The sequence below is a fragment of the Trachemys scripta genome, chromosome 7, assembly GCF_013100865.1.
Source record: "Trachemys scripta elegans isolate TJP31775 chromosome 7, CAS_Tse_1.0, whole genome shotgun sequence".
NCBI lineage: Eukaryota > Metazoa > Chordata > Testudines > Emydidae > Trachemys > Trachemys scripta.
In genome coordinates, this window is record NC_048304.1 from 125,126,784 (window position 1) to 125,142,405 (window position 15,622).

General features: G+C 45.4%; 1 protein-coding gene across 4 annotated transcripts in view; it reads left to right on the forward strand.

Moving 5' to 3' along the window:
* LCOR (ligand dependent nuclear receptor corepressor) overlaps positions 1 to 15,622 on the forward strand; it is a 123,410-nt gene that overhangs the window by 18,415 nt on the left and 89,373 nt on the right. For 2 of the 4 annotated variants that reach the window (XR_004646369.1, XM_034774972.1), the window contains exon 2: positions 12,739 to 12,831. The exons of the other annotated variants lie outside the window; for them this stretch is intronic. Coding sequence is in view for 1 of the 2 variants with exons in the window: in XM_034774972.1 (XP_034630863.1) it covers positions 12,830 to 12,831 (2 nt within the window). In the remaining variant the exon portion in view is untranslated. The remainder of the gene's footprint in view (positions 1 to 12,738; positions 12,832 to 15,622) is intronic. 4 annotated transcript variants of the gene reach the window in all.

A 15,622-nucleotide genomic window follows, 5' to 3' on the forward strand; every position in this document is an offset into this window, starting at 1 on the left:
CCATCTCAACAGACAATGGAGGAACAAGAGGCTGAAGTTGAGGAGGAAGTTACCCCTAAGGCTCACTTCTCATCCTCACCAGATGAGACGACGATGACCCCTCTGCCATCAACGGTAGATAACTTCAAACTATTTCAAGAACTGGCATTGCAGTTGGCAGAGGCATTACAGATACCACTACAGGAAGTGACCAAGTCATACCACAAGCTAGTGGACATTCTACCTTGTCCAGGGTAGCCTTCCCTATTAATGAGGCACTCTTGGATGCTGCCAACATCATGTGGCAGACCCCACATTGGTCCCACCAACATGTAAGCAGAGTGACAAAAAAATATTATGTGCTAGTGCAAGACATGGAATTCCTCTTCTCCCATCCGCCTCCCAATTTGATCATAGTGGATGCGGTCAACTCAAAGGGCCACCAGCACCATTTCAAATCAAACCCCCTATGACCGTGATTGGAAGCAGCTGGATCATTTTGGCAGGAAAATATACTCTTCAGCCACTCTTCAGTTCCATATAAATATGATTACCAGAACTACTCAAAATTCAGCTCCCTCATTGAGCAGCTCCCAGATAAGCCAAAGGAACAATTCAAGGCCATTGTCACTGAAGGCCAACGGGAGAGGAAGACCTCTCTCCAGTCTGCAGACGCCGCCTCTGACACGGCAGCACGTTCCATCTCTACTGCCGTCATGATGAGAAGAGCCTCTTGGCTGCACCTATCTGGCTTCCCAAAAGAGGTTCAAACAACTGCAGAGGACCTTCCTTTTGAAGGGACAAAACTGTTTGCTGAAAGGACAGATGCCTCCCTCCACACATCTCGTTATAAGAGAAAGTATAGCCCTCAGACGTCATTCAAACCCTGCTCCTCGCAAATATCCATTGTAAGTCGTATGAACCTCAGAGAAAGAAGTTCAGGATTCCCAGATGGAAACAGTCGGGATCTTAACCTACATCCTCAAAGCTACAGTTTTTGATAGGTTCGCCGAGGCTGCACCCAACCCTGACACAGTGCAAGGACCGGGCCTGCCCCAGAAACATCCCAGGGCCCTGCCCCTCCATGCCAGGTGCACCAGGTGTGGATAGGCAGGCTCAGCAAGGCAGGATCCAAGTGTGGAGAGGCTTAGTGTGGGAGGCTCCAGGTGTGGGTTGAGAGGGTTCTGTGAGGGGGAATCTGAGTGTGGATTTCTCAGTGGGGGATCTGGATGCACAGGGGCTTGTTGGGGGGAGGGGGAGGTTCTGGGTGCACTGGTAATAGGAAATTGCAGGGTGGTCTAGGGAAAGATGGTTGGGGCTGTGTGTGTATGTGTGTGTGTGAGAGCTCAGTGGGGGTCCAAGATCCTGGGAGTGTGGGGTGGGGATTCAGGTGCAACTGGTTGGGGCTTGGTAGGGTGGGGAGGGTAGGATCCAGATAGCAGGTGGCTCATCAGGGTGGTGCAGGGCAGGGGGAGTGGGACTTATTGGGGGGTTCTGAGTGCAGGGGGTGCGGCTCGGCAGGAGGGTCTGGGTATGAGAGGGTCTGGATGCAGGTGGGTTGGGCGGATGGGGGAGTGGCTCCTTGTACAGGGATCCCTCCTCCTGCAGCTGTGGAGCAATGGGTGCAAGGAAGCGGGGGGCGGGGGAGGAGGAGTTTATACAGGTTCCTGCAGCCAGGGGAGAAATCTGGGGGTGGGTCTGATCTAGGCCCAGATTCTGTGCAGGGAAAGAAGTTCCATTCTCCCCAGCCTGGACTAGTAGCTGAGCCCAGGGCAGGGTAGGAGCCACTAGCTAGATCTTCCCCAGTGCCACCTCCTGCCCCACAGTGGTTTACCTCTCTGCCAGCTGACCTGGGCACCTGAAACATACTGCTGGGGAGGGTTGCATGACCGCTCTTCTGGCTTCCCTTTGCTTCCCCGTCAGTCATTTTTTCTGTGGGGAAGCAAAGAAATCTGCGGGGACATAAATTCTGTGCATGTGCAGTGGTGCAGAATTCCCCCAGGAGTATAGCTCATGCCAGACTGCACGTGAGATGCCTCCAAGCATGGTTTGGTTCAGATTAAAGACTGAACAGAGACAACATAAACTACTATCAATGCCCACCAAGATTAAACAATCCTTTAAGTGGTGGAAAGACCCAATAAACCTCTGCACGGGAATCCTGTTTGTTCAGCCTTCCCCATCACTACTCCTGATCTCGTAGGATGGGGCGCACATCTCAACGATCTCTCAGTGCAGAGCAAATGGTCTCCATCCGAGACATGCCTTCACATCAGCCTGCTCAAATTCAGTGGTCAGAAATGCGCGTGCTCACTTCTTCCCACGGATCAGAGGCGCGCGCACACACAAGTCATGATGGACAATATGGCATGTATTACAAACTGACAAGGAGGTGCCAGATCGCGCTTCTTGTGCATGGAAGCACCAAAGGTCTGGAACTGGTGCATTCCCACAATATCAGCAGCCTACCTACCGAGAGTGCACAACACGATAGTGAAGAGTCTCACCCGCAAATTCCTGCATGACCGCAAATAGGAGAAATTCAGTGATACTCCCCGACCTATTTAGACAATAGACCTGTTTGCCACTTACCAGAATAAGAAATGTCCACAGTACTGCTGCAGAGCGGGGCTTGGACGACACTCCAGGGGGGGATGCTCTCCTCTCATGGGACCAGGGTCGTCTTTACACCTTTTTCCCCCCATTCCCTCTATTGCTGAAAGTCCTGTTGAAAATAAAAAGGAAAAAATCAAACATAATACTGATTGCTCCCCCGTGGCCCAGACAGACTTAGTATCCTTACCTGTCACAGCTGAGGCTGTGTCCACCGATGACTCTTCCAACTACTCCTTACCACTTCTCACAGAACGAGAGGCACTCTTCATCCCAACCTGCAGATACTGCAGTGCAAAGCCTGCTTCCTTCATGGTTCTAGCACGAGACATCTTGCTCTGAGGAGGTACAGGAAGGGTTATATCACAGTAGAAAAGTAGCTATCTATTGTACCAACTTACAAAAGTGGACTAGATTTTGAATCTGGTGCCAACCCAAATGTGTCACCCCGGATACAGATGCGCTGCCAATAAGCCTAGATGATCTATTGACACTCCCAGAAACTGGAAAACTATTAGCTTGCTAAAAGTCCACTTAGCAACAATTGCGACCTTCCACCAGCAGGTTGAAGGCTACTTTCTCCCCACCCACTATGAAGAGGTTTTTCAAAGGTATAGTGAACCTCTTTCTCAATGCAATCTTCCTACCCAACAATGGGATCTCAACCTAGTACTAAAAGGATGACTAGTCTGCCATTTAACCCATGGCCACGTGTCCTTTAGCTCACCTCTCCATGAAGATGGTGTTCATCATCACCTTGGCTAGAAGGATAGAGGTGATGGCAGCGCATCCCCCCCACCCTCCCAAAATGTTCTTCCCTGACAAAGTCACGCTTAGACCATATCTGAAGTTCACCCCCAACCCGACTTCCACATTTCATGTGAACTAGCTCATCCACCTTCCAACCTTTTATCCCAAACTTCATCAGGATAATAGGGAAGCCATACACTCCAGGTGAGAAGAGCCGTGGCCTTCTATTTGGACAGGACAAGAGTTCTAAAAAAAATCTCTGAGACGCTTCCTCTCTGTTGCAGATGGGTCCAAAGGCACTGCGATTTCAGTTAAGACTCTCCAAATGGGTCTTGAACTGTATCAATCTCTATCAGATTTGCAATTTAACTCCCCCATATTCAATACTCTCACTCTGAGGTGGGTCTCCTCGTTTGTTATCTTCTCCAAGGGTATCCCTCTATCAGAAATCTGCAGAGCAGCTACCTGGACATCTGCACATACCTTTGCAGAGCACTATGCCATCCTAGGGGACACTACTCAAAGTAGTAGTAATTACTCACCTTGTGCAGTAATTATGGTTCTTTGAGATGTGTTCTTAAAGGTGCCCCATGACCCACCTCCTCCCCTCTACTTTGGAGTTCTTGTCAATAACTCTGTGGTAGAGAAGGAACTGAAGAGGGTTGGCTTGTGCAAGGCTGGTTAGTCTTGTGGTAAAGCACAAGGGGAAAGCAGTGTATGCTCAAGCTGAACGGACGCTGCTACCAAAGTTCTCAGATCAGCAGCACAGGGATGCACCTACAGTTGAGCTCCCAGAGAGGGACACATCTCAAAGAATTTTTCCTTTCTCAGGTCGAGAAAGCTGCTTGAAAGAGCCACCACAAAGTGGTCTCCAGGGGACTCTAGGACTAAATTTCCTCCTCCTTCTCTATCCGAGGAGGATCAAGGGAAATGTAAGAAAAAAAGTCTCTGATGTTCAGCTCTTTTGAGTTGCTTCAACAAAAAGCACACAAGCCTTTGTACTCTGGACCAACCATCTTCCTCACTGTCATTGCTCTGAGACTTCTGGAAAAGGGAGTAAGATGAGAGACAAAAGAGGTGCCAAATGAAATATGCTTCCCATGAGTGGCATGAATCCAATACACTTCTTGGGAGGAAGGCTAGCTCTCTGATTCTGACCCAGATCAGAAAGAGGAGATTTAGGATAAGCATTTTCCTTCTGATCTGTTTTAGCACTCTTACTAGATATGCCTCTAGAGGAACTCCCTATGAAGGAGAAAAGGAAAAGCCTGTCTGATAAAGTGAGGTTACTGGGTGATAGTACCTCTCTAGTTCCAAGGTAGAACCGTATAGTCCTGTAAATCTTCCCTTCTCAGAACATTATCAAGGAGGAGTGGGAGCTTCCAGCAAGGTCAAAAGACAGAGCAGGGTGGCTAAATAGTGCTACAAATGTCCACCCAATCAAAATTAAATCTGGCCTCCTTTCTAAAGGTGGCTGAAGACCTGCCTCTTTAGTTAAGGACACAGCCATTCCTGTAGTGGATCCCACAGATAGAAGGATTGAATTGGCAACACATTTCTGGAGCTTGAGCTGTCCCCACTTATTTTGCCAGAGCAATCCTGGCATAGGTTTACAATGTGGCTGACAGTACCTCTAAAGCAGAGAGAGCCTGTTAAACTGGGCACATCTCTCTAAAACGATGTCCTTTAGCTGCATTTGTATCCGACTCCTCCCTGGATGCCCTCAGATATTAAGCATGGGCCAGGGGCTGCAAGGTGGTAGCACGCCCACATGTGGCTCCAGGACTGGAAGGCAGGCTCACAGGCTAAACTGCTTTTAGCCACTTCCACAGATTGCAAGCTGCTCAGCAATACCATGAATCAAGTTGGAGAGCCACTAGTAGGAAAAATAAGACCTGTGTCCCCAGCAAACAATATAGGAGAAGCCTACAGGCCGTAGTCCAAAGCCGGGAGTCCTTCCGTGCTGACCAGCATAGAAAATCCTACAGGAAAGGAACCAACTACACCAGAAGAAAATAGAACAGATGTGGGGAGGGGAATGTGGCAGTGCAGGAAAATTCTCCATTCAGACCTCAGGTTCCTCAAAGCAAACATGACTTGCAGACAGCATGGTCTGGGGTGGAGCCCCAGTGGTAGTTTTCAGTTAGGAATGTTTTGGTCTCTTATGACCTTGCTCAATTGGGTTTTGGAAATTGTTCACTGGGGATACCTTTTGGATCTCTTAGCATATGTCCATGCCCTGAATGTCTGACCTTTCATGTCTGTGGATCCTTTGGCAAGACAGGGCATGTAGCCATCTATCCTACATCTCCCTTCTTACAGACTGGCTGAGAGTACATAGCCCAACTTGGGAAAGTTTCACAGATACTTTCTACGCTTTGCTTTCATAGCACAACACTACCAGTACAGCTTACTGCCCTTTGGTTTAACAACAGCACCAAGTGTTTCTGAAATGCTGCTAGTATTAATAGCAGCTCTCAGGAGGTCATCCAGGTCTTCCCCTTCATGGCAGCCATCTTGTGTGGGATCAGTGGCCTCCTGGGTGGATGGTCTTCAGTGGGTCTGTGGTTCCATGGGGCCACTACAAAGCTTCCTCCTATTCCTCTCTCAATAGTGTTCTCTGCATCTGAGAGGACACTGACTCATTCACCATCTGAATGATCCATCAGATGTGAGGTTTCAGAGTAGCAGCCATGTTAGTCTGTATCCGCAAAAAGAACAGGAGTACTTGTGGCACCTTAGAGACTAACACATTCATTAGAGCATAAGCTTTCGTGGACTACAGCCCACTTCTTCGGATGCATATAGAGTGGAATAAATATTGAGGAGATGTGTGTGTGAGATATATCTATCTCACACACACGCGCACAGCATGAACAGGTGGGAGTTGTCTTACCAACTCTGAGAGGCCAATTAAGTAAGAGAAAAAAACTTTTGAAGTGATAATCAAGATAGTACAGACAGTTTGATAAGAAGTGTGAGAATACTTACAAGGGGAGATAGATTCAATGTTTGTAATGGCTCAGCCATTCCCAGTCCTTAGCTCTCGTCCCCTAACGCCCCTACTCTACTTGCGCTACATTGATGACATCTTCATCATCTGGACCCATGGAAAAGAAGCCCATGAGGAATTCCACCATGATTTCAATAATTTCCATCCCACCATCCACCTCAGCCTAGATCAATCCACACAAGCGGTCCATTTCCTGGACACTACTGTGCTAATAAGCGATGGTCACATAAATACCACCCTATACCGGAAACCTACTGACCGCTACACTTACCTACATGCCTCCAGCTTCCATCCAGGACACACCATACGATCCATTGTCTACAGCCAAGCTCTAAGATATAACCGCATTTGCTCCAATCCCTCAGATAGAGACAAGCACCTACAAGATCTCTATCAAGCATTCTTAAAACTATCATACCCACCTGCTGAAGTGAAAAAACAGATTGACAGAGCCAGACGAGTATCCAGAAGTCACCTCCTACAAGACAGGCCCAACAAAGAAAATAACAGAACACCACTAGCTGTCACCTTCAGCCCCCAACTAAAACCTCTCCAGCGCATCATCAGAGATCTACAACCTATCCTGAAAGATGATCCTTTACTCTCTCAGATCTTGGGAGACAGACCTGTCCTCGCTTACAGACAACGCCCCAACCTAAAGCAAATACTCACCAGCAACCACACATCACTGAACAAAAACACTGACCCAGGAACCTATCCTTGTAATAAAGCCTGATGCCAACTCTGTCCACATATCTATTCAAGTGACATCATCATAGGATCTAATCACATCAGCCATACCATCAGGGGCTCGTTCACCTGCACATCTACCAATGTGATATATGCCACCATGTGCCAGCAATGCCCCTCTGCCATGTACATTGGCCAAACCAGACAGTCTGTACGCAAAAGAATTAATGGACACAAATCTGACATCAGGAATCATAATACCCAAAAACCAGTGGGAGAACACTTTAACCTGTCTGGCCATTCAATGACAGACCTGCGGGTGGCTATCTTACAACAGAAAAACTTCAAAAACAGACTCCAAGGAGAGACTGCTGAGCTGGAATTGATATGCAAACTAGATACAATCACCTCAGGATTGAATAAGGACGGGAATGGCTGAGCCATTACAAACATTGAATCTATCTCTCCTTGTAAGTATTCTCACACTTCTTATCAAACTGTCTGTACTGGGCTAGCTTATCACTTCAAAAGTTTTTTTTCTCTTACTTAATTGGCCTCTCAGAGTTGGTAGGACAACTCCCACCTGTTCATGCTGTGTGTGTGTGTGTGTATATATATATCTCCTCAATATATATTCCACTCTATATGCATCCGAAGAAGTGGGCTGTAGTCCACGAAAGCTTATGCTCTAATAAATTTGTTAGTCTCTAAGGTGCCACAAGTACTCCTGTTCTTTCATCAGATGTGAGTCAGGCTTCCTAATAAGTGATCTAGTCAGGGGACAAGTATCAGAGGGGTAGCTGTGTTAGTCTGAATCTGTAAAAAGCAACAGAGGGTCCTGTGGCACCTTTAAGATTAACAGAAGTATTGGGAGCATAAGCTTTCGTGGGTAAGAACCTCACTTCTTCAGATGCAAGTAATGGAAATCTCAAGAGGCAGGTATAAATCAGTCTGGAGATAACGAGGTTAGTTCAATCAGGGAGGGTGAGGGGCTCTGCTAGCAGTTGAGGTGTGAACACCAAGGGAGGAGAAACTGCTTCTGTAGTTGGCTAGCCATTCACAGTCTTTGTTTAATCCTGATCGGATGGTGTCAAATTTGCAAATGAACTGGAGCTCAGCAGTTTCTCTTTGGAGTTTGGTCCTGAAGTTTTTTTGCTGTAAGATGGCTACCTTTACATCTGCTATTGTGTGGCCAGGGAGGTTGAAGTGTTCTCCTACGGGTTTTTGTATATTGCCATTCCTGATATCTGACTTGTGTCCATTTAGCCTCTTGCGTAGTGACTGTCCAGTTTGGCCAATGTACATAGCAGAGGCACATGATGGCATATATAACATTGGTGGACGTGCAGGTGAATGAGCCGGTGATGTTGTAGCTGATCTGGTTAGGTCCAGTGATGGTGTTGCTGGTGTAGATATGTGGGCAGAGTTGGCATCGAGATTTGTTGCATGGGTTGGTTCCTGAGTTAGAGTTGTTATGGTGCGGTGCGTGGTTGCTGGTGAGAATATGCTTAAGGTTGGCGGGTTGTCTGTGGGCGAGGACTGGCCTGCCTCCCAAGGTCTGTGAAAGTGAGGGATCATTGTCCAGGATGGGTTGTAGATCACTGATGATGCGTTGGAGAGGTTTAAGCTGCAGACTGTAGGTGATGGCCAGTGGAGTTCTGTTGGTTTCTTTTTTGGGCCTGTCTTGTAGCAGGAGGCTTCTGGGTACACGTCTGGCTCTGTTGATTTGTTTCTCTATTTCCTTGTGTGGGTATCGTAGTTTTGAGAATGCTTGGTGAAGATCTTGTAGGTGTTGGCCTCTGTCTGAGGGGTTGGAGCAGATGCAGTTGTACCTGAGCGCTTGGCTGTAGACGATGGATCGTGTGGTGTGTTCCGGATGGAAGCTGGAGGCATGAAGGTAGGCATAGCGGTCGGTGGGTTTTCGATATAGGGTGGTGTTAACGTGGCCATCGCTTATTTGTATTGTGGTGTCTAGGAAGTGTACCTCCCGTGTAGATTGGTCCAGGCTGAGGTTGATGGTGGGTTGGAAGCTGTTGAAATCATGGTAGAATTCTTCCAGGGTCTCCTTCCCCTGGGTCCAGATGATGAAGATGTCAATGTAGCGTAGGTAGAGAAGGGGCGTGAGTGGACGAGAGCTGAGGAAGCGTTGTTCCAGGTCAGCCATAAAAATGTTGGCATATTGTGGGGCCATGCGGGTGCCCATAGCGGTGCCACTGGTCTGGAGGTATATATTGTCATCAAATTTGAAATAATTGTGCGTGAAGATAAAGTCACAGAGCTCAGCAACAAGCTGTGCTGTGTCATCATCAGGGATACTATTCCTGACAGCTTGTATTCCATCTGTGTGTGGGATGTTTGTGTAGAGAGCCTCTACATCCATGGTGGCTAGGATGGTGTTTTCTGGGAGGTCACCAATGCATTGTAGTTTTCTCAGGAAATCAGTGGTGTCACGGAGATAGCTGGGAGTGCTGGTGGCGTAGGGTCTGAGTAGGGAGTCCACATATCCAGACAGTCCTTCAGTGAGAGTGCCAATGCCCGAGATGATGGGACGTCCAGGATTTCCAGGTTTGTGGATCTTGAGTAGTAGATAGAATAACCCTGGTCGGGGCTCTAAGGGTATGTTAATTTGTTCCTATGTTAGTGTAGGGAGTGTCCTGAGTAGATGGTGCAGTTTCCTAGTGTATTCCTCAGTGGGATCTGAGGAAAGTGGCCTGCAGAATTTGGTATTGGAGAGTTGTCTGGCAGCCTCCTTCTGGTAGTCAGACCTGTTCATGATGACAACAGCACCTCTTAGTCAGGGGAGTTATTGCTATAGATACTGTCTTACAGGGATTGGGTGCTCACAGAGAGTCAAAGACTCTCTATGGCAGTGGTTCTCAAACTTTTGTACTGGTGACCCCTTTCACATAGCAAGCCTGAGTGCGCGCCCGCCCTTTATAAATTAAAAACACTTTTTAATTAACACCATTTATAAATGCTGGAGGCAAAGCAGGGTTTGGGGTGGAGGCTGACAGCTCGCAAACCCCTATGTAATAACCTCGTGACCGCCTGAGGGGTCCCGACCCCCAGTTTGAGAACTCCTGGTCTATGGGATCTGGTCCAAACAAAAATAAACATAGCATAAACTGGCTAGAGGGCGATCTGATGTGGTCTCAAGGCTCTGAACCATATCTGGATTCCCCTCATGTACTGATCATGACAGACAACCCCATAGTCATTCCATATTTTGATTGTTACCCCACCCCGTTCTAAGTCCACAATCCTTCAAAGAGAAACTTCCCTCCCGAGGATTTGAGTAGAGGAGAATCTGCTCCCTTAACGTTCCAGGGAGAATGAATGTTATGACTGACTGGCTCAGCAGGCAAGAAAGAACATTCAGAATTGGAATTACACCCAGAGAGTTCCATCTCCTGGTAAAGGAATTTCGTCTCCGAGCAATAGATTTATGTGCCTCCCACCTGACACACACAGCTTCAGGGTTCTTTTCTTGCCAGCAGGATTACAAAGCCGAGGCCCTGTTGACCAAGTGGCCAAAGGGATTCCTATATGCATTTTCTGGTAGCCCATTCTGGCCAAGGAGGCCTTGGTTCTCCAACCTCCTCGATGTAGCACAAAGACCTTTCATCAGCTTTCTATCCAGAAGGAATCCGCTTTTAAAGCGGTCAATAATGCATAAGAATCTGGACAGACTGGGTGCTTGGCTCTTGAACAGTCTCAAGTCAAGAGGTAATATCCTTGCTTCTAGCTTCCAGAAAGAATGCTACTAAATCAGAATATTCATGAGCTTGGCTGAGGTTTTTCCATAGCTGGCAGGACAAGTATCTCTTCCCAGTCCTGTCCCGTCCCCCAATATCTGCATCAGTACCATAAATTCTTGACTTCAGATTGGACTCAGGCCAGTCCTGGTGATTCAGACACTCAGAGGTCAAGTAGCTCCTTTTGTCTAGTGTCCTTTGTGCAGCAGGCAAGATGTGGATTTAATCTTATCCAGATTTCCAATGTTATATTTGGAAAGCAGTCTCCTCTGCATCTGATCCTGAAGTACACAAGGGTTTTTCCATGGCGTATACATCTGGTTCTCAGTGCTTTACTGGCTCTCCATTTGAACCAGTCAAGAAAGTCTCTCTCAATACTTCCTAACCAATTGAAGTGGCATTTTTTTAAAGCAGTCTCTTCAGCTTGAAGGATCTGAGTTGGAAGCTCTCTCTACATGAACTCTCCAATACTGTATCTTCCATAAAGATAGAGGTATTCAGAACTAACTTCCTTCAGACCAAAGATTATCTTGAAGGACAGTTTCCTGAGCTCTATAGAACCTCAACAGAGCTCTCAAAATATAAAATCAATCACACAGCTCAGTTCAGCAAAAGCAGAAATAAAGGATCAGTCTATCAACTGGTGTCAGAGGGCTTCTTTTCCTTTATTTTCCATTTCCAGGTGGTGAAGACATTTTATGCTTCTGAGATTCAAGTAAAAAATGTAACTCCATCTTTGAAAATCAACTTACTCTTTTAGGTGTGGTAACTTCATAGGCAGAAAAATTCCTAGTGTCTCTGGATCTGTGGACCTCCTTATGTTTTCTTATTTTTATCTGTATCTGTGCATTATCTGAAAAAATATTTGCTTGAGGTAATGAGGTCCACGAATCCAACCAACCTTGAATGGGCTGTAAACTTGGGAAAGATATGGGATTATTAACTGGCACGCAAGTTTGTTCTTCACTGAAATTCTTTGCTCTGTAGGAGAATTGTTAATATTCAGTCTTAATACTTAATCCTTAACTTTCCTCATGGACACATTATGGTTATTGATTTCCTCTGCTGTGAAAGTCTCTCAAATGGTGTGGAGAAACCACACCTCCCTGGCCATAGACTGACAGTTGTCTGATCTGTCTCCAAGGCTACACAGAGCAGAGACCCTATGTTATGGATCTGTGGATCTCATTACTTCAAGAAAGGAAACTTACAGGCAAGGTGCAGAGAAATTTTCCTATTCTCCCCTGTGAATAGCTGAAGTACCTACTTTGGTTGCTGTTCAGAGCTTTCCCCAAAAGCAGCAGTTAAAGCTGATGTGGTTCTTGCTAGTTTAACAGGTGTCCTCAGAGCGCTGAAGAGCTGCCATGAAACTGACCAATCTTATTAATTTCACTCTGCTGCTAGTTAAAGCTAGGAGGCACTGGAGGACCCCGCTTCATTCACTAATGCTCACCCTTACAAACGTAGACTATCTTCAGAATCATCATAGAAAGCAATTTAATCAGTTCTTCAGAACATGATGGCATTTGCTGAGGAAAGCTTTTTATTTGCTGTGGGTGAGTGACTTTTTCGATCCCTGGCGTGGTGCAAGTTGATGGCTTTAGTGGCTGAGTGGTCACATAAGGAAGAATTTTCACTTCCCTGCTCTCTTTTTGATGCCTCTGTACTTCAAAATCCTCTTGCAATGCCTGTATCCAACTAGCTGTGTACTGTCACTCCTAGGTTTCTTTCAACTTACTCCTTTCCACTCTATATCCCTATCGTTGAATGTTTCAGATTATTTTTCTCATGTATTTACACTTGTCCATACTGTGTTCCTGCTGTATCTATAACCTCTCTAGGTCCATTTGTATTTTTGTCCTCACTAATGTTTGCAGCCTCTCCCCATGTAGTGTCATCCGTGAATTTAACTAACATGCTGTTTACCCTTTCTTCCAGATCCAGTTTCTGATCCTACTTCCACATTTGGGAGTATGCAAGGGACAAACACATCTCCTTGCGTAGCTTGACTGGATATCCCAAGACTAGGATGTTAGTATACCTATACAATTTTATTTGCTTTAAAATGTTGCTAGTTTATTTGCACATGGGTTGTTCAATTTTAATTGGCTACATTAGCATTGTACAACTTTATAATGCTAACCATGAAGCAGCAATGAGTTTGTAGAGCGGTAATAGTATAGCCAAGATTTTCAAAAACAGTTGCCTAAAGCTACTCTCCTAAATATTTTTGGCCTGTCATTAAAAATACTGAGTATCCTGAGCTGCTACAATAGGAGGTGCTTTAGGCACTTTTTTTTTTTTTTTTTTTTTAAATCTTAGCCCTTTGTTTTGAGTACAGTCAACTAGAGATTAATCCAAAATCTTTGGATTGTGTTCAGGATACTTTTACAAATCATTTAAAACATCTAAATGCATGGATATGCATGAGGTTCTGGTCTGTAGAGACTACAAATATTTTAAATTGCAAAATGTTTTATGGAAATATTGGCATCTAGTTTTTGGCATGATTTCAACTAGTTCTAAACTAGTTATGTATGTTAGAGCTTATTCGGCACCCCTGCAGTTCATGGCAGTATATTGTTCCATCTTTTTAAAAGAAATAGCTTTCAAATCACTGTTGCAGCCTAAGCTATAACTTTTGCCTTATCAAACTATAGCAGTGGCTCGTAAATTCTTCTAAATTGTGTTCTGAATTGTGGTTATTCTTGGTACTTACTGCAAAGAAGATGATACATCTTCTGCTATGAAAGCAGTTGGCTGACAGCTGAGTCATTGGATGTGCAAGTCTAAAGAAGGTCAATGTTAAGATTGAAATTCCTGCTATGCTAAAATGAGTATTCAGCATCTAGTCACTTTTTGGAGTATCATGTTAGTAAATGGTACATGCAACTTCTGTTGTTGGTTGTTTTTTTTTTTTTTTCCCTTGTTGCTGAGATTGCTAACAAAGATGCACATTTTTTTTACTCATTAGTAACTAGGTTTAGCCCCATCCCAAAACTTACTTTACACTTTCCATTGAACAGCCATACATGGGTAATGAGTTCGGTAAAATTGTGGTTTAGTTGAAGAGGGTCTGTAACATCCATTGCACCTCCTCATGCATCAGCGATCCCCAAGGACTTGGGCTAGAAAATCATAATGATCCTGGATGTGAGTGTCTCCTGCTACATTCTTTGCAGGGTGCACTTGTTGTAGGGGCACAGGGAATAGACATACCCTTTCTAGTGTCCTTGTTGCTGTTGCTTCCTTTGTCCTTGTGGAAAGCCAGGATTTCGAGAGAGAGACACCCCCACCCATCTCACTGCAGAACTATGCATGGAAGACTCCTTGGGCCTTCCTGATTTTGAGCTCATTGGAGGTAGACAGTCTAGCTCTTTTGTTACCAAACTCTGATAGACTAGAATACTTGGGTACTGGTTCAGAGGTATTAAACCGAGCTTTTGAAACTTTTGTTACTAGTAACAATGGTTACAAATTACTTAATAAAAGTTAGCGTAGCCTAAACTGCTCTGCATTATGCCCCTGTAGCTTACAAATTAAATCTTTTAGCACTGAGCACAGTGAGTCAGGTGGTGCTGTGTAGGCTTGCTGTACAAACTTACCTATATGGTTCTTTTAAAATTCTAAATTCTGTGCCAATATTGATTCAGTAGGTGTGCAGGGCATTTTATAGAGAGCTTGACACGGTCCTGTCCCAAAGAGCTTACTCTGTTAAGAATTGTATTAGGGAGAAATGACCAACATATGTGTGGGTGTAAGGAAAAGAAGGGTTACATGAGGTCAAGGGCATTGGTGTGTGCATACATAGTGCTAATATTCTCACTTGTGTCTGACTAGGCAAGGGGCGGCAACGGTACTTCAGCCTCTGCTATTTGTAGGTCCAGCTGCTTGAGTCTGTTTCTTCCATCCTGTGTGGTGCTGCTGACTGCCTCCCATTCTGCTTTGCAAGAGATCTTGTAAGGCTCCTGTAATTCTACTGGGGGCTAGTGTAGAGTTGCTGTGGAGACAGGAAGTAGCATTGCACCAGGTCTCAAACAAGCTTTTCTTGCATAGTACAACTCAATGGCTCAGTCATACACAGGCAGTTTCAGTGGAAGTTGAGCCTTCCTGTGCTCCAGTGGTACCTCCTGCGTCACATTTGTAGGATACACTCTTCAGTGGGAAAGGTCAGGGAAAATCTAAAATTCAGACTTCAAGCCCAAGGGTCTGTGTCAAGCAGACTTTAACTGAGGGCTTGGGCAGTGTTTGTTGCCTTGTTGATACCTCCCTGGCAAGGAAGGAGAAAATCCTGCTGTTTAATTTTGGGCCCACTAATCCTCAGTGTTCCTTCAGTCTCCAAGGAACATCTGGGGCAAAACCAGCTCTGTTGATTAGTAGTAAGCCCTTTTTCTGAGGTGCCAAATGGATACATCACTCTGACTATGGTCTTCAGTTTTGATCACCTCCTCTTAAATATAATGATTTGCTGGTAAGTGCTTTGGCTATGCTTAGACTAAAGTATGAGGTGAGTGGGAATAAATGTGAGACTTTTTTAGTTGAGAAGGCAAATACCAGGTACACAAAATAAACAAAGTGAAAGTAAATTAGATGCCTTTTCATTTATACTCCTAACAAAAAGAAGAACAGGAGTACTTGTGGCACCTTAGAGACTAACAAATTTATTAGAGCATAAGCTTTCGTGGACTACAGCCCACTTCTTTGGATGCATAGAAGTGGGCTGTAGTCCATGAAAGATTATGCTCTAATAAATTTGTTAGTCTCTAAGGTGCCACAAGTACTCCTGTTCTTTTTGCGGATACAGACTAACACGGCTGCTACT